This window comes from Boleophthalmus pectinirostris, unplaced genomic scaffold (genome assembly GCF_026225935.1).
Source record: "Boleophthalmus pectinirostris isolate CB_2022bp ecotype Guang Dong unplaced genomic scaffold, ASM2622593v1 HiC_scaffold_10, whole genome shotgun sequence".
Classification (NCBI taxonomy): Eukaryota; Metazoa; Chordata; class Actinopteri; order Gobiiformes; family Gobiidae; genus Boleophthalmus; species Boleophthalmus pectinirostris.
Window position 1 is genome coordinate 14,336,730 of NW_026570971.1, and position 20,226 is coordinate 14,356,955.

General features: G+C 38.0%; 1 protein-coding gene across 1 annotated transcript in view; it reads right to left on the minus strand.

Annotated features, from left to right (window-relative positions):
- The window catches only part of stac (SH3 and cysteine rich domain), a 39,026-nt gene extending 21,252 nt beyond the window's left edge, over positions 1–17,774 (minus strand). The window contains exons 1-3 of the mRNA XM_055162112.1: positions 17,205–17,774; positions 15,846–15,917; positions 10,115–10,430 (exon numbers count right to left, since the gene is read on the minus strand). Coding sequence (XP_055018087.1) covers positions 10,115–10,430; positions 15,846–15,917; positions 17,205–17,312 — 496 coding nt within the window. The 5' untranslated portion in view covers positions 17,313–17,774. The remainder of the gene's footprint in view (positions 1–10,114; positions 10,431–15,845; positions 15,918–17,204) is intronic.
- Between the last annotated feature and the right edge of the window lie 2,452 nt (positions 17,775–20,226).

A 20,226-nucleotide genomic window follows, 5' to 3' on the forward strand; every position in this document is an offset into this window, starting at 1 on the left:
AAATACTTTTACTTTTCAGTCCTACTTGTCTCTACCTGGGCTACAGAAGCTCAGGTAGGTTCAGTTTGGCGACATTAGTTCAGATGGTAGAGCCTTTATCCACTGATCCTAAGGTTGATGGTACATACACATCATTGGTAAAGAGGTCGGAAGGCGGAGCATTTTCATCTGTGGAAATCAGAGTTGGAGAGAACATCACTTTCTTCTCTTCCACTGCTTGAACCTGAGGAGAGCCAAGTGTTCGATTCTATGGTGAGATCCCTGATGAGCCAGTAACGGCATTAACTCCAAGTGATTCTGGAGTGTGTTCTAAAGAGAGGCGCAGTTATACAAACGCTGGAGATCATTTTTGCTTTGAGATGCCGGACAATGGCAGAGATAAGGACTTCTTTGGTCGCTGTTTGGATGATTCATCAATAGACAGTCCCCTCCAGTAACCCAGGAACCAACACCAAAGCCTGAACCAGATGTGATGAACAAACTCAGAGCGGACAACTCTCACGATGATGAAAGATCACATGTCAGTGTGGAGACATCTGAAAGTGCAAGTGAGCCTCAAACCTCTAAAAAAGAAGAATGGAAACAGGAGGAAGAAGCAAACCTTGTGATTACAGGCCAACCTCTATCAGCTAAGATCCACTGTGGCCAATGAGGAGGAACTGGCAAAATCCTCAACTTCTGAACCTGAGGAGAAGCCAAATGTTTGATTCTATGATGAGATCCCTGATGAGCCAGTATCATCAGGGATCTCATTAACTCCAGCATTAACTCAGAGTGATCCTTCAGTGCGTCCCAAAGAGCAGCGCAGTTAGACAAAGGCTGGAGATCGTTTTTGCTTTGAGAAGCCGGATGATGGCCCAGATATGGACTTCTATTGTCACTGTTTGGATATTTCGTCAATGGACCAAACCACAGTAGATGTAAGAAGAGAGTCTCTCCTCCAGTAATTCAGGAACCAACACTAAATCCTGAACCAGAGGAAGTGAGCTCCCCTTCCAGTGATGGAAACATTGCACTGGACACTGGCAACACAGCCCCCGGTGGAGAAAAATGATACTAACATAACCACACATCCTCCTAGTCATGTAAGGAACAACAACAGACAGTCGACACACACTACACAAAACCAGGTCTCACATAATAGCTGGCAAGGGCATGGATATTATAACAACACCTAGGGACACTCGTCCACCTAGAAACTGGATCCCACACAACATAAGAGGTGAGTATGGTCATCACAGTGGCAGGTTTGAACGAGGATTTCAAACCAGGCCTCCAGCACATTACAATAACTTTTACAACCGTCCAACATACCCACCGAGGGACAATCGTCAACAGTATCAAGCTCCTAGGAACTGGGCTCCACATAACACTAGACGAGGTTATGGACATCACAATGGGGGGTTTGAACAAAGATTTCAGAACAGGTCTCCAGTACAAAACCATAACGATTACCACCCTCCCCACTCCCCTCTTAACCAGCAGGAGGCGTTAGGGCCCCAAAACACTAGTGGCTAAACAATCTGAGTTTAGGCAATAGGGGGCAGTCTAAAGTTGGTGATGGACAGTACAGTCTGTTGTGAGGTAAGTGTAAGAGGGAAAAAAAAACACTGTTGTCTCAAAAGAATTCTAAGATTCTTTGTTTAAATATAATTCATTTCAGAGTTCAGGGTTTTTTTTTTATGAGAAAATCTGGGTGCATACTTATTGGGCAAATATTAATGTGCACAATTATTATGCAACTAAATGAAAAATTAACATTTTTCATTCTCACTTGTTTATTTTCATTTGTCAGAATAGTAAACAATTCAAAATTTACAAATAAACATTTCTGACAGAACAAAAAATTCTGTGACCAATGTAGCCATCCTTCTTCTTAACAATTTTTTAAATTTTTTGACTTTTCAGAGGGAGTTAAATCTCTTTTTTGCCTAATAATTCTGCACACCTTGATATAGGGTGTTGCTCTCCTTAGGCTACACCGTACCTTGTTAGACAAATGCACATCACCTTGTCTGCTAAAGCCAATAAGAATTCAAGTTTATACAGCTTGGAGTTGGAGAACATGCATAAAAATCATGACATGGTCAAAATACCCACTTGCTTAATAATTGAGCACAGAGGGCATCAGCTGGCAGATATATAGGCCTGATATTTGCACTTTTTAAAATAAAAAAATCTCTAGCAGAGGTTGATATTTTGTTTTGGCCAACCAGATGTCCAGAGAATATGCATAACGCTTTATTTGGACACTTAAGTGCGAAAAGGACACTGCACAAATCATGACTACACAGCTCTTGTATCCACTTTGTAGTAAAACTGATTTGTGGATGAGTCATTTCATCCATATATCATTTGAGAAAAATAATCACATTCTACGTTGTTTATCTGGCAACAGTTTCTCTGTATTCTAAAGAAAAACAAATTATTATTATACAAAAAAATATATTAGTCGATCTCTAGTAGGTTGAAATAGGAATGCCTTACCTCTTTTTCAGGTCTAAAAATACCTGATAATAACACTTCTTTATTGCCAAATTTCAACAGCCAAATAATACAGTCTGAGTGTGTAGTGTTAAAACTGTAAAACATCATTTTACAATATGCCAATTTTATTCAATTTTTATGCTAAAGGGAATGAGTGAATGCGGAATCTGTTACTCACATGGAGCTCTGTGTTGGATCACTATTTAACCCTGTGTTTTTTCTCTTTGAATCGTCCGTGACACTCAAAAGACACTTTCACTACAGAGGCTGAGACCGCTGATCGATTTTTAAAAAGCAACTTGACAAAGCGATGGACAGCCATCAAGAGTTACACAATCTAATGGCCATTGTGCATTAACAGGAGTGGACACTGAGAGCAGCGCGGGGCTGTTATTAGCGACAGTCTGCCAGCTGTGCCCCCCAGCCCCTTACTCCATCCATCAATAAGCACGTGCTCTGCTCCGGACCGGCCTCTGCCCACTGTCGATGTGAGTGTGTGAGTGTGTGTGTCTGTGTGTGAGTGTGAATATGGACAAGCACAGGGAGCATTGATCTACTGCAGGGGGCGGTGAGAGCAGGGAGGAGATACAGTGATCAATGTTTCAACACAAACAGACAAACGGGTTGTTTTCTAACTGCAGTTTCATTTACATTCTACTAGTCTGATGAAGGAAAAGTGTATTTTTCCTTACTTTGTTCGTCTTCCTTTTAGCAGTTACAGAACTGCTCACTTTAAGGGATGGGATATCGGTTATAGTTATATATTGGTGATATTGTTGCTTTGTCTTTTAGACAGACTAAATGGGGGGCAAATATGAACTTACAGTATATCCCAGATAATTACAGCTAACCCTAACCCTAATTATTATTTTTCAAAAAAATATTTATTTAAAAAATGTTATAACTCACCCAAATGCTAATAAATGCTTAATATCAGTATCTGCAAATAACACATTATAGGCTACAACAAGACAAATATCAGATATCGTATCAGTGCAAAAAATAAATAAATACATATAATATAAGGGGGGTTAGCAGAGTGTTTATGCTGCACTGCCACATTACCTTTGTTTAATTTAACTAAATTTGTGTCGGTGTGTGTGTTTGGGGTGGGCTGGGGGCATTTTTGTTGTTTTGTATTTGTTGTGGGTGTTGCTCTATGTTTTTGTGTTTTGTTTTTATGTTGATTATTGTATTTTGTTAACTGTTATATTCTGTTGTCTTTCATTAAAATAAATAAACAAATAAATAACATTTTTTAAAATCCATATCTGATCATCCCTACTCACTATACATATTATCTAGTTGCTAATGCAATTGTAATGCTAATGTATTTAAAAAAAAAAAAAAAACAAAAAAAAACATTGTGCACCTAATGTTAGAAATTCTTGCATAGTAACTAAATTGCTAGACGAAATAATAAAAATACTTATTATTTACACATACTTGTTGCATTGTGAATGATGGAGCGCTCACAATGCCAAATAATTTCTTCCTTTTAACAGTAACAGAACTCTGCTCTCTACCTACTCTAACCTATTTCCACCACAGCAGCAGAGACATTAACCTCTTCCGTGTCTCCTTCTCTTCTGGGTACATTTACGTGGCTGGTCAATCTAATTCCTGCGCTACATTCAGGCTGGACAAAAACATTTAAGTCTACAATTACTGAAAAACAAGACGCGTTCACTTCCCTTCGAGTTTCTGTTGACAGGAGGCGTGTATACTGAGACGGAAAGAGAGACATGTGATCTGTAGTCTCAAGCTAGAACACAGATGACCACTGAGATAACAACAAGATCCTCGACAGGTGACCGCCCTGGACCATGTCAGGCTCTGATAAGGTCATTTCAGAATGTCCATTAAATAGGCCTAGTGATAATTTAACTGTAATTACATCTTTATGCAAGCTGAGGTTTAAAAGCAGCTCCGTGCACAATAGGACTACCCTGATTCATCAGCCGGTTTCACTTTGTGGAAACTGTCTGACCTCGCAGCATTAAGATTTGTTTGCTCGACAGTCTATTTGGTCATGACGTATGTAACGCCAAATTCCATAGGAAGAAGGAGAATAATGTCTTTCCCCTTGATAAAATTCACCAAACATTCTCTTTGTTCCAGCTTTAAATCCTCGATCTCGGGAATCGTTGCCAACACAGAATATATGGCTTCATCTACATCCATCTCGACCGCTTTGTTTACTGTTGTGCTCTGCCACAAAAGGGACCCAGACAGGTGCTTGAGTTTGACCTCATGGCTTCACAGCTCACAACTGATTGGGCCGGTGCACCGTCTACAACTTCTGGGGTTCTTGCAAATCGTCTAGTGTATTCTGATTCCAACCCTAGTTGCTGGAGAGAAATTAAATTGGGTGGCAGCAGTAAGTGGCGCCAGCCTTTCAACAATAGGGCTGGATATTACAAAAACATGAATACAATTTATTTTCTCATATTGATCAATCCTGATTTACAAATAAAAATGGCTTTCCATAATCATGCACAATACAGACTTTTAATCAATGTCATTAAGGGTACTATATTATGCAAAATTGACTATTATGAGCTGTAAACCATTTAACTCACAAACCATGTATATTTCGGCAGCATTCTTGTGATGTCATATGGTAATACAGGAAGTGCTCCATTGTGTTTGTAAATTTAAAACACCTTCACTGGGCTAATTTCCTACTTCTCTACTGAATAAAAGGTAAAAGGAGCTGTTAACTTGAAAACTTCCACTACATGACATGACACAGGTGGAGCAGAGCACAACAAGTCAAATTTATTTCTTAAAAAAACTACTCCAAAAACTCATGCTTTTACTGACAAAGGATTAGCTGAAGACCTCGATTAAAAAGCACCAAGCTGATCATTGAAGATGCAAAATAACTGCTTCTCGATTACAATTAAAATCCACACAGCCCTAATATGTACACATACCTCCACAGAGTGAACTTTGACCCTGAGAATAATTAGGCTTCAGCAAAGGATCAGATTCAAGCAGACTAGACTACTGTACAACTCTGTTTGTAGAAGGACAACATGTAATTTTAAACATGTCGCCTGTAGGTTACTAGGTTCCCCAAACAACAACAGCAGAAAAAGTGCGAGAGAGGGGAAAAAAGCATTAAGGATTCAACTTAAAATATCACATTAATCATTGACAATCAACTCTTTCTTTTCAAGGGAAATACTATCACTATTATTAAACAGGGCTGTCAAAAGTAAGAAGTTGTCGATACGATACATACCTCAATACAGAGGCCACAATACGATACATTTCTCGATACAGTGCACTTTCGATTCGATACGATTCAATATGATATATTTCAAATCGATTTGATACGTTTCAGCAAAAAACAAAGGCTAAATCATGGCTGTGATATTAAGTCCACTAAGTCTGTGCAAAGTCAAGATGAAAAACACTAATTTTACTCAAAACAACTGTCGCTCTTACACAAAATACTCTAGTAAAAAATACCTAAAAATACTCTTGGCGATTAGGGATGTAACAATAACCGAAATATCACGATATCGTATCGCCAAAGTTCTCACAATAATATCGTGAACAATCACATTATTTCGAATTACAAGTCTCTTTGCATAAATTAAGAGTTATGGTACAGCAATAGCTCAAAAAAGACTACATAGACCATGATCCTTTGCTCCGTTTCAGCGCAGACTACAAGAAGAAATAACAGTTCTAAGCACTTCTAAGTCTAAGTTGTTTGGATTAAGTCTTGTTAAGGTATTTTAAGAGGAAAAAGTAGCATGTTAACAGTTTTGTTAGCCTCCACAAAATATCGTACCGTGAGATGTATATCGTGAAAACCGAGAGATCTGGATATCGTTGCACCCCTAATCATGAGGCTCCCCGCCATATCGTAAGCTGCCCTACAATATTGCAATAAATATCGCACCGTGAGGTTCGTACCGTGACCATATCGTATCGTGAAACTTGGATATCATTACACCCCTATTCGCAATATATCGATATTTCAATATTTTTGCACATCCTTAGTCAAATGATTAAAAATCAGATACTAACTGATACTAAAACGTGTCTCAAAACTGGATAATCATTTGAGAAGGTACCAATACTAAAAAACATCACATTCAGAGGACAAAAATAAACCTTTCCTGAATAGCTTTAGAATAATCAGAACAAGTATAAGACTACATAATATATTAAAATAACATAAAATACTACTTACTACTAATATAGGGCCATGGACAAGTATGCAACAGATTATACAGATACAAGACCACATGGTAATATAAAAGAAAGTACCTGTACTGCGATTTAGTGTCTAAATAAAGAATCGGAATCGGTATCGAGTATCAAGCCTGTTTCCTTAGTACTGAAATTGAAAACAGTGTCTAAACCCTCACAGGTGATCAGGTACTCACGTGTTAGAGCCCTGTGCAGGAGGCTGAGCAGACATCTAAACTGCACTCAAATGGAGATGTGGCTCTATATTAGATTTGTCTTGGCCTCCATCATGCAGACATAATGAATGGCTTTGTAAGCACAGTAATGTAATGTAATGTAATTTTGCCTTATTTATTATGGATTAGAGACTACATTTGCAGACATTTCTATAACAAATGAGACCCATTAGGATCCTGTGGGTGTTTAATATTTCCAGTGTGTCTGACAGTATTAGCATTTTGATATGTACATGCTTTGCTTAGTGTGAGCGCTGTATAAGTGTTATTGTTGCATAATGGTGCTGGCAAAATGAGTCCTAAGTGACATTGCATAGTAATGAACCACTATTATAATATTACTGGAAGAGGCAAGCCCAGGTGAAGCAGACGACTGAAAAAGAAGAACAACCTAAGAGCCAAAGTGAAAATCTGAATTACAGGGAACAAATATTAGACACAAAGATAAAAAATTATGCTACACCAGTCAAAAGTTTAGACACAACGTACAGAAGACATCAAATATATGACACAGGGTATACAGAAAATGTTGTCGTTAAAAAGAAACTCGGAGGTTTATGGATCTGAATATAAATATTTAAAAAATACATTATAGCAGAATTATTTAATGTTTTTCTTTCTGCTACATAATTCTTTCTTATTTTATTTTGTATGTATCCAAAATGTAGAAAGTTGTAAAAATAAATAAAAAACACTGAATGAGATGGTGTGTCCAAACTTTTGATTAATAGTGTATATTAATTTACGAAAATTAACAATGAATTCAGCATTAAACAGACAAGAACTGCAATAGCCGTTTAACTTGTCTATAACTAGGGCATCCCCAGGTTTGACTACCCCAAATTTAAGACTTTCTAAAGACCTTTTTGAGACCACTTAAATGAAAATTAAGACCAACATCGCACCCATTATGTGGGTGAAAAACACCAGATCCAATTCTAATAATGATCAACCTTTTTTTTTTTTCCTCCCTCCATTTAACATTGCACTGCAGCCCGGTTGAGTATACAAAAAAATAGGCTAATGAAATGTCAGACTTTTGTGAAAAAATAAGACTTGGACAACATAATTTAAGACTTTTTAAGACCTTAATTTAGGAACATGAATGTTAAGACCTTTTTTAAGACTTTTAAAACCCCGTGGGTACCCTGATAACATAAGAATACATAAAATAGGGCTGTAGTCAACAAAATAAATTCTTGGTCAACTGAACACATGCTCTCGTCGACTAAAAAAAGGTTCTGTGGTAAAATAACTAAAAAAAACTATAAGAAAATAAAATATAAAAACAAGTATTTCTGTGTATCTGATCCAAACTGCACTCACAAGACTACAACTGTACGGGAATATATGCAAAACAAAGGAAATTGTGTATTTATTTACATATAAAAAGCTGATTAAACTCATGATTCAGTCCCAAATTTTCAGCAAACTCACATTTTTTGCAATTGTCCCATATAAATCCTTATAGTCTAAATAAAATAATTGGTCAGCTCATACCTAGTTAGAATACAGTCCTTTAAAACATGTGCATCTTTAACATATCTATTATTGTGTTTCATCATGACTGAATTGCAGGTCCCTAATTTGTTTCTGTTGTTGCCATGTGCAGCTCGGCGATGACCTTCTCTCTGACCTGGCCCACTGTGACTCACTGTGTTCTCTCATTACAGACAGACACACATCCTCTCCCTTCACCTAAATCAGAGGCTGTGACAGGGGGAGACCACACCTGCCTCCACCTGCAGCGAACCCCACATAAAGCTAAGAACATCCTCGACGGAGCAACTCAACACCGTGTTTTTTACGCCGCCATAAAATCTGTCTATCTGGGCTCTCGTGTCATATAATTGGTCTGTGGTTGTAATCAATGCTGCCTTCTTGTGACAGGCGGTTTGAACGGTAAAATGATCTGACTCTTGTGAAGATGTATGGACTTGATGCCAATTAAAAAAAAAATATATACGTTGAATGCCCAAATAAAATGGATTACTTGAACATGCTAGAATTAAACAAAACATGCACGTAGGTTTTTGTTCATTTATAATAGTCCGGCAAAAGCCAAATCACTGTTCTGTATCATTTCTCTGCAGCCATCAGCATGACATAACCACAGAAAACAAATACTTAACTGCTGTGAGTAAAATTAAAACATTGAAATAACTGATATTTTGGACATTTACAGACTGTGAACAGGCTTTTCACATTTACAAGTGAAACATTTTCTGTTTGAAGCTGTAGCATAAGCACATTAAACATCTTGGAGCCGGGCGTACAGCTCCTTGTTGTTTAATGCTTACACATACGTCTTTTGGTAACACTTAATTACATAATTACACTTTCATTAACCATAAAGAAGCATGGACATTTTATTTAAGGGAGAGAACAGTTTGTAAAGAATGATTCAGACTTTATTTCTGACAGTAACTCCGACCCTAATCCATTAATAAGATAGTTACTAAAGCAGAATTCAAGGTTCCCACTCTGTCATTGGCAAAATTTCAAAACTTTTCCACTTTTTCATGACCTAAAGTGAATTTTCCATGACTTTACGGCACTTGTAAATAGTTCATATAATTTAATGTAAAATGTCTGAAAAATTGCGAAAGAAAGCTCATTGTGTTAGATTAGAAGAAGGGGGTGGGATTAAATAAGTTTTCTTCTTCCCACTTCTTTTTGGACCAATTTTTCTATTTTAATTTTAATTTTTTGTTGTTGTTGTTGTTATTTCTGCTATGATTTTTTTATGTTATATGTTCCATTGTAAAAGAATGTCAATTTCTTACTTGCCCAAAAATAAATACATAAATTTCTATCTCACCCTACGTGTGTAGAATTGATCATACTTTTAGGTCTAAATATGAAATGTTAACTCTTTCCACTTGCCTTATGGTTTGGTATCATAATTTTTCATTCAAAATTTTAAATACTGTCAGTGCATTTATTGTCGTCTCTTTTAAAAAAAAGGTGCATACTTTCAGAAATAATCATAATAGCGTCATGAGAACTTAACAGAACGCTGTAGTTGTGTGATAGATACAAAAATTCCATGACTTTTCCAGGCTTTCCATGACCGTGAGAACCCTGAGAATCATGTGTTATTCATGCTTTATATGAGCAAATGTTGGTGTCATTATTATGAAGTGGTACCTGTGTATTGAGAGCTGTTAGGGCCGTACCTACGATCATGTGGTTGCAGACGTCACAGAAGGTGGGCTTCTTGAAGATGTGCTCCATGAAGCAGTGTCCGGCCGAGTCGTGCAGGGGGTTGCGGGCCTGTGGGCGTGAGGTGGGCGGGGGGGCGGAGGGGATGGCCGGCGGGGCGGAGGGGATGGCAGGTGGGGCCATGCCGATGTTACACAGGTGCCCGGTGCTGCTGCTCACGTCAGACAGGAGCTCCGTCTTGTTCTCATTGCTGCTACGGAAGAAGTTGTCCGCACTTTTACTGCGGATGCTCTTGGTTTTGAAGGACAGTGAGCGCTTTAGTCTCTGCAGCTGAGAAAAAGCAATAAGAAACAATATTGTACAGATATAAATAGGCCTGTCACGATAATACTGTATAGGCTTTGCATTTAATACATAACACAATAATATTTGGGAGTCAGTATATTTCGTGGGGACTTTTTCTTTGTGCTAATTAGACATTTTTGGTTATTTTTCCATATTATTAAACAATTTACACTATGGAAGGTTGAATTATGAACTTCTATGAGCTCCAAAACAAACTACTTAACTGTTGTATTCTGTCATTTATTTATTGCAACTCATATTTTTTTTTATAATATTGTAAATTTAGAATACATTTTAAGACATCTTCTTTATGGTTTGGTTTCACTCATTTTCATTATTGTTTATCATCTATATTCACCTCAGCAATATATCCCACTTCAAAATTTCTTACTGTGACAGGCCTATGTATAAACAAATAAGGTTAACACAAAACAGTATGTGATTTATACATCTTTAAAACTAAGCTAAATTAGAATTTGCGATGTCTGGAGTGAGTGACGACATTAAATGCATGTGACCACTGTCCTCTAGCGTATAAACAGATCTGAAATGTTCCAGTATAAATCGTAGTAAATAAAAGGAACCATCTGGAGAGACTTCTAAGTGAGACTGTTTAAACCTCTTCACAATGTCATGTCTAAGTTTACACAGTGCAACACCTTTCATTCCCATACTCTGCACCTTCCACCTTTAACAGTGTACTGTATATGAAGCACAAACCTTACATGGCTTCATTTCATCTCTGGACCAGGAAAGAATATTTGTTTATCTTTGATTACTCTAAAGGTCCTGCATTATGCAAAATTAACTCTTGTAAGCACTAAACCACTTTACAATGTTGTTCCCTCATCAAAAACATACCTGGAGTTGTGTTTTGTTTCATTCACACATGATTATTAGTCTGTCTACATCGCCAAAGCTCAAAATGTTTTGTTCCACTTTGTGATGCCATGAGGAAATAGTTTTCAAGTTAGCAGCTACATTTTATCTTTTGTTCAGAAGAGATGGGAAATTCCAGGACTAAAATTATCCAAATTATTCTAGTGAATGTGTATGGGGTTTAAAAAGACAGTGGACCCTGGCAGAAGAAGATGAAGAATGGGAAAATATATATACATCCCAATGGAGAATATTGGACAGAAATTAACGAAGCACTGCAAACTGTCTTTAATATGACCATCCCACTCGATTTCAAAATTATGTACCTGGGCCTCAAAACCCCCAGCCTGATTCATCAGCCGGTTTCACTTCGTAGAAACCGTCTGACCTCACAGCATTAGAATTTGTTAGCTCGACGGTAGGCAGGTACTTTTTTCATTTAACCAATCGCTGCTTTTTGGTTGTGACGTATGTAATGCGCCGCTAACAGGGCTAACTGGTATATTAAGCTTTTCCAAAATCCCGTAGAAAGAATGATTGATAAAATTCACTGAACATTCTCTTTGTTCCAACTTTAAATCCTCGATCTCGGGAATCGTTGCCAACACAGAATGTCTGGATCTTCGCTGAGTCGCTGGTGCTCGAACTCGCACTCGATTTTTGCGAACCATCTAGTGTATTCCGATTCCTGACCTAGTCGCAGGAGAGAAATAAAATTGAGCGGAGGCACTAGGTGGCGCCAGCCTGGCTACAAAACCCCTGCCATGGACACAGTCAGTGGATATCTCTGGAGCATACTTCTGGCAGCAGGAAAAAAGGCCATTACAAAAGAATGGATGACAGAAACTGCGCCATCAATCGAAGCCTGGTCATAAATTATAAATGAAATTTGAAAAAAGGAAAAAAATAACATTTAGATTTACTTTGAAAATGGTCCTCTTTGACAAACTTTGGAATAAATGGGACATACACTGGACATGACATGCTGTAACATTATACAAATTTAAATGCAATCTATAACATAGGATGCAATTTGTTTACAGTATTTTTTTCTCTCTCTATGTCATGTTCAATGTTCAATTCAAATATTAAAAAAAACAAAAAAAAAACACAGTGGATCACCTTCCCGTATTGCCACATGACATCACAGGGTGGAACAGAGCCTAGAACTGAACTCTCAAGTAGGCTCATAATGAGGAAACATTAGATTATAAAATAAATAGTGTAACATGGGCCTTTTAAATTCTTCAAACAAACAGCTACATAAAATAAATGCTTTTTCTATGTGAGTGAGTGAGACCAAAAGCCTTTATGAACTAGTTTGGCAGAGTTCCCGTGCGGAGTGGACCGTTTGGATAGCTTTTGGCTTTGGCATCAGAACATTATGGTCACAATCAATCAGTTCTACAGGTCATCCAGAAGAGAATTGATTTACACCCTCCATTATCAACCACACACACGCACACAAACACACACACGCACATACAGATACACATTTCTAAAAGGGCAGCACTGGCACTGTTGGCTTGTGTTTGGATAAGCACATTTCATCGTAAAACATCTACACATGTGCTCTCTTGTTTGATCTATATTACGCAAAACTGACTCTTCTGAGCTTAAACCATGTCATAATGATGCCACCTCATCAAAAACCAGCCTGGAGTTGTGTTTTGTTTCATTTAACACTTTATTATCAGTCTGTCTACATCTCCAAAGCTCCAAATGCTCTGTTCCACCTTGTGATAACATCAAGCAGTAGTTTTCAACAGCTACCTTTTAGAGATGAACAATTCCAGGGCTGAAATCATCCAAATGATTCTAGCAAAGGTGTATGGATTAAGGCTGTGCAATTAATTGAATTTTGATTGCGATTTCCAAACTCATATAATCAAGTTGAAATGTTTTAAAGTTTAAAGTTTATTTTACGATTTTTAAAATATAAATACGTATATTTATTTATTTTTTTGTTTTAATATAGAGATTGTAGAACAGCTGGATATATAGTTTATTTTGGATATATTTATGTTTTTCTATGCCTTGTTCAAAGTATATTTTATTCATTGCAAAACTGCTCTAAGGTATATATTTGTTGGCCAGGCTGGTGCCACCTAGTGCCTCTTCTCAATTTCATTTCTCTCCAGCAGTCAGGAATCGGAATACACTAGACGGTTTGCAAGAACCTCGGAAGTGTGAGTCTGGGCACCAGCCGATCAGCACCATCATCAACCATTCATTCTGTGTTGGCAATGATTCCTGAGATCCACAAAAAAAAGCCACAACAAAGAGAATGTTTGGTGAATTTTATCAAAAGGAAAGACGTTACTGCCCTTCTTCCTATGGGATTTGGGAAAAGCTTAATATACCAGTTAGCCCTGTTAGAGGCACATTACATACATCACGATCAAATAGCAGCAAATGGTTAAATAAAAAAAGTACCCACCTACCGTCGAGCGAATTAATTCTAACACTACGAGGTCATACACTTTATACGAAGTGAAACTGGCTGATGAATCAGGCTACTTATTTGTCACCTATATTGAAAATACATATAGGCTACACAGTTTTGCATAAATTATCAATAACAGCATTTGTTTGAGAGAGAAATGCTGAATAAATGCATTGTGTAACTATAAAATAATCATTAGAACGATCGTGATTTCAATATTGACCAAAATAATCCTGATAATGATTTGTTCCATAATTGAACAGCCCTAGTATAGATTTTAAAAACACAGTGGAGCACTTCCTGCATTACCCTATGAGGTCACAAGGTGGAATAATGTTTTCTGTTTGAGAGAAGAACAGGGTTTGAGCGTTAAACATGTGTGAATGAAACAAAACACAACTCCAGGTCCGTTTGTGGGGAGGAAACAACATTATAACATAGATCAGGAAACAGAATCATATTTTTTTATTATTTAAGTGAGTGTGGAGCATGCATCTGGGGGCCTCTACTGTGTTATAATGGCATTATGTTTAGATGGGCTGTCCTGTCAGTGCCAGGCAGGTTAGTAGGAACTATGGGATGACTGGATGATAAGAGTGCTTAAAATTCAGAAATAGAATTGATTATACAGTATAAAACATAACATCCCCTCTATATGAAAGTTGTCTAATGTTATAAAAGGCAAAAGTTGTGACTGAACAACTTTTAGATTCCATGCAGGAGGCTTAGATGGGCCGGGGAATTGTCTAAGTGTGAAACCTCACCTTGCGCTTCTGTTCGTCTGGTCTCAAATTCTTCAAGGGAACAGAGCAGAAGAGCTTTATTTAAAAACAAAAGTATGGCTGGGGCAATCGAATCGAAATTTGACTGGACGTAATAAGCAAGTCACAAAGGCTGTCATGTTTGATGTACCATAATCTCCTTCACAAACAAGAAAATTATTCAGCATAAAAATGGCTAATGTTGTAGTTTTGATTTGTACAAACATGTTCTGAAATGTGATTCTTAAATTAGTTTGTCAATTTATATTTAATTTGTCTGGATGTGTTTAAAATGTGGACTCTGAATAATACTAAAATATAAATTGAAAATCTTCTTGCAATAGTTGTCAAAAAAAACAAAAAACAACCACATTCTAAGGGCTGAACAATTCTTCAAAATCATATGGTTAAAGATGCATTGTGCAACTTTTCTGGTGGAGGATCCGTCAACTGCTTGGTATGTTCAATGGTATGACACATCTATCTAGCATTTACTGTATTCATTACCAAAGTTTCTATTGTTCAAAAATACAACAATTCTCACTGTGAATAGAGGCGACTCTCCACAGACTTGGCCTGTAATGTAGCTTACAGAGATAGGTTTAATCTCTACCAGGGAACATTCTAGACCAGGAGTCTCCAACCTGTAGCTCGGGAGCTACCAGGAGCTCACCAAGGGACTTCTAAATTATATATATTGTGCCAAAGAACTAAAATTTTATAAATGAAATGCCTATTGCCATTGTAAATATACCATTTTGATGGCTAACTTTGTGCATTAATAAATATATAATGTTTTATTAGCATGCAACTGTACCCGATCTAAGGCTCTCATATACAACATTTCTCGAAACTGACAAAATTACTAGTTCTCTCGCATTTTCATTTGTAAAAGTAGCTCTCCGGAGCAATGACAAAGCAATAACATTTCCATGGAGACAAGCAGGTGACAGACCCTCCACCAAAAAAGTAGCAAAATGCAACTTGTAATTCTATGATTAGTATGTAAATCTTTATTAAACTTCATTAACACCACTGTAATCTTATGGTGAGATTCTGATAAAGAAAGGGAAAGTAAAAGTGATGAGTGTATAAACACTACGAGGAAATTAATGCGTAAAAAATGTGGCTTGTGATCCAGACTTATTGTAAAACTACAATCCATAAGTCTCCCTTGTCCACTGAAATAATGTATTTACCAGTCTGCTCCTACATAGAGGTTTATCCAAGTTTTAAAGTGCTGAAAATGTTCGGCATTAATCTCATAAACTTGCTGCCAATTTAAGACAGCAGGAGAATTTAAAGCACGCTCACTGCTGTAGGGGAGCCAAGAGCTTTCACGTCACAAGATGAAGGGCTCATCTGTCCTTGTGAGACTGGATCAGCCTGAGACATGTACAAGAGGACCATTAGTACATGTACTAATACTGATACTTCTCTGAGTACAGTAGTGCAGAGTGGTGGATGTGAGACTCCCAGAGAGGAGCCCACAGCAGCTGGCAGTACATCAGGACCACATACAAGTACATGTCCCGGGTACTGCAGTTAATAATGTGTTAAGAAAGGTACGAAGTGACTCTAGGTAAAAGGGAATAATAGTAGTTTGAAATAGATGTGCTTCTTTTATAATATCCAAAATTGCTATAATTTTGAAATAGCCCCTCTTCTGTGCAGCTGGTATATGGAGAAAAGAAGAAGAAGAATCTATTTCACATTAATGGAGATTAAATTGAATATATGATGGCCAATTTGGAGGGAGTTGAACTAGCAACTTCTGAGCTAGATGTCATTAAGAGCAACTTTTTATTTTGTTGAACTTTTTATTAATGTTTATCAGAGGTGGGGACTTGCAAGTCGTGACTTGGGCTCGAATCAGACTTGAGTCACTATTTTTTAGGACTTGAGACTTGACTTGATAAAACAGACAAAGACTTGGGACTTGACGTGGACTTGAAGGTCAATGACTTGGGACTCGACTCAGACGTGGGCCCTGTGACTTGAGAAAACTTGATGCTTCTCCTAAAAATATATATGTTTTTAGAAAATACTTTTTTCTTTACAGTTGATAAATGCAGTGCTGAATTTTACAAGAACAAACTGGAACATGTCGCTCTCACTTCTCTGTTTTGTTTTTTTGTTTACTTTAGATGCAACTTTTGACTTGGGACTTGAGGTCAAAGACTTGAAACTTGCAAAACAACAACTTGGTCCCACCTCTGATATTTATACCCTGCTTTGCTTCAGTCTTCGTGTTGTTTTATTATTTTCTGATATGTTTATAATGAAAATAAAATACTGATCTAAGGATTCTGCAGTCACTAAAATACTAAAGACATTATCTTTCTTCTTAGTCCTAAATTTGGCGTTGTTTTAGATCATCCAAGTCTATTATTATCCTAATATTACTCCACGCGTAGATCTCCAATGGGATTCACGGTTTAGCAGAATGGATTATCCCACGCCATCTCCAACAAATGTCATCCTTACATTTCAAAGATGGAGTAAATTGCTGGTGCCCTTTAATGACATTTAAATTACGGCTCTCCCCTCTTAATGTAGCCTCAGCCTATCTAGATTTACACCAGAGGAGAAAGCCAAGAGGAGGAAAGCTGTCCGGTTGTAAATGTTGCAGATAGATGAGGTAGTTGTAAAAGTTTGTTGCAACAGTCCTACCTTAGTCTCTTGTTGGCTGGCGGTGGGTGATTTTGGACTCTCTTCATGCTCGCGGTCGCCCTCTTTGCCCCCACTTTCGTCCTGGAGCATGTTTGCTGGAGGGATCATGCTCTCTCATTCGATGATTTCCAAAAAGTCAAGCGCTTTAAAGTTCCCACGCTGCTCTCTTTTTAGACTGTTTCCATTCCGCTTCGTGTACCGAGGAAAGAAGACAAGTTGTCCGGACGAAGACGCGGCGAGATGGGAGCCTCATCCGCGCCACCGCCGCGCCGAGAGCCGCTGTTCCGGGAAAACAATCAACTTTCTGCAAGTCCGTTTACACAGTGCGCGTCTCTTTAATGTCTCTCGTGTAGAAGGTCTTGTGCGTAAAGCAGCGTGACATGTCCAGACGCACACCGCGCGCTCCGCTCTGCCAGAACTGCGAAGGGCGGAGAGCAGCGAGCGACTCAGAGAGGGAAGGCAGGATGGAAGGAGGAGAGATGTGACACAACACGAGACTGTCCTGCCAACATTTCGATAGAAGACACGCTCACAGTCCCATATGTTTCAATGAATCACGGCCATCTTCTAGAAGCGGTGCCGTAGAGCTTTACGCAAATACTGTAGTTGTTCACGTGGTTTAAAATATCCAGAAAGTTACTGTTTACTATAAAGCACGTGCTGCACAATGTGGGTTGCGTAAACCTTGTGTCAGAAACCGCACAGATTGGTCGATAAAGGTGGAAAATGGATGTTACAGATGAGCCAAAAGCATCCATGATCAATCTGTCAAGGTCATTAAGTGAGGACTATAGAGAAAAACAAAACCTTTACTATATCTACGCATAAGACAAACGTCAATTTATACATTTTTATTTTATGGAAAATCAATTTTAAATTTATATTTCAGTGTCTGCTACAACCTGCAGCTCATAACTATTCTGAGAAAGACCACCAGCTTCACATAAGGTCTTCAGACCAGGTACTGTCAGTGAATCAATTGCAGTCTGATACATCTCAAGCCCTTCAAATAAACCCACTCTACCCTTTCTTCTTTCTGCTATTTCATAAACATCCCAGAACCCTCTCAGCCTTATTTTTTTTACCACAGCAGCAAAACCATCAGCCTCTTCAACCAACTCAGTGAACTAATCAAATGGGGCATATTAGACTGTGCTGCAAGGGTTGTCAAAAAATCGAAAGGTGCTAATACTAATTTGAAGAATCAATAACTAGGGGTGAAACGATATCCATGATTTCATCACGGTATGACCCTCACGGTATTTATTGCGAGAAAGCTCACGATATGGTGGGGAGGCTCACGATTAGGGATGTAACGATATTCAAATCTCTCGGTTTTCACAATATACATCTCACGGTACGATATTTGCTACAGTATTTTGTGGAGGTTAACAAAACTGTTAATATGCTACTTTTTCCTCTTAAAATGCCTTGGCAAGACTTAATCCAAAGAACTAAGACTTAAAAGTGCTTAGAACTGTTATTTCTTCTTGTAGTCTGCACTGAAATGGAGCAAAGGATCATGGTCTATGTAGTTCCCGCTGTTTTTTTTTTTTTTTAGCAATTGCTGCACCATAACTCTTAATTTAAGCAAAGAGACTCGATATATTCTGATGGTCCACGATATTATTGTTAGAACTTTGACAATATGATATCACGATATTTCAGTTATCGTTACATCCCTAATCAATACTGTAAAAACACATCTTGCTTTTTCTTATCTGAATAATTTTGTGTACTTATTTGAATACACTGGTATGAGATTGGCATCAAGAACTGAGCCTTTCCTCTAGTATCAAAAACAAGTTTTAAATTTCAGTATCAGAAAAAGCACGGACAGCCCCTCCAGCCTGGACCCTGGACTCCTCAGTCAGCTTTGAGTCATAGCACACTCTCCCTCTGCTCAATGTGTTCAGAGTGTGAATCAGCCCCACACATGAGCAGGGCCACAGTCAGTGTGAACAGGGAAAGAGCAACAGGAAAAGAAGTGTATAATTTTCTCTGTACGCGGCTGCACCATCAGTGGACAGAGGCGTGAGAGCACAGCAGAACACAGACATATACGCAGAGGGGCTCATTATTCTAAATGAGAGTCTTTATCCAAGCACAGAGCCAACAGCCAAGGCTCTCTGCTCAATAGTAACCAAATACAAGATGCTAAGTGCACTGTCCAAGCCTAACACGCACAAACACATGCTTAAATGAAGAAGTCTATGTTAAAGAGGGCCCATATTTTGCTATTTTCTCATCTGTTATAATGTTGTTTTCTCATCAAAAACATACCTGGAGTTGTGCTTTGTTTTATTAACACACACACCCTGCATATTTAGGCTGAGTTCTTCTCTCAAATGGAAAATACTCTGTTCCACCTTGTGATGTCAGGTAGTAATACATGAAGTGCTCCACTGTGTTTTCCATACACCTTCATTAAAGTTATTTGGATACTTCCATCCCTGGATTCACCAATCTCCAAGGTGTTAACCTGAAAACTACCACTTCAAGAAGAGAATTATAAACTCTGGAGCTGTAGACGGATTAATAATAAAGGAATACTCAAAAAATGTGTAAATGAAACAAAACATAAATCTTGTTTTTGAGGAGGCTTAAAGCTCAAAAGAGTCAATTTTGCATTATGTAGGATCTTTAATCAGTTATTTTTACTATTACTAAATAGTGTCGCAATCCCAAAATTGCTAACTTGATTTTGATACTAAGGAATAAACTCGTAGCCAGCCTGGCACCACCTAGTGCCTCCGCTCAATTTCATTTCTCTCCAGCAACTAGGTCAGGAATCGGAATACACCAGACAGTTTGCAAGAACCCTGGAAGTCCGAGTTCGGGCATCAGCCAATCAGCGAAGAGCCATATATTCTGTGTTGGCAACGATTCCCAAGATCAAGGATTTAAAGCCGGAACAAAAAGAATGTTTGCTGAATTTTATCAAGGGGAAAGACCTTATTGCCCTTCTTTGGGAAAAGCTTAATATGCCAGTTAGCCCCGTTAGAGGAGCAACCAAATAGCA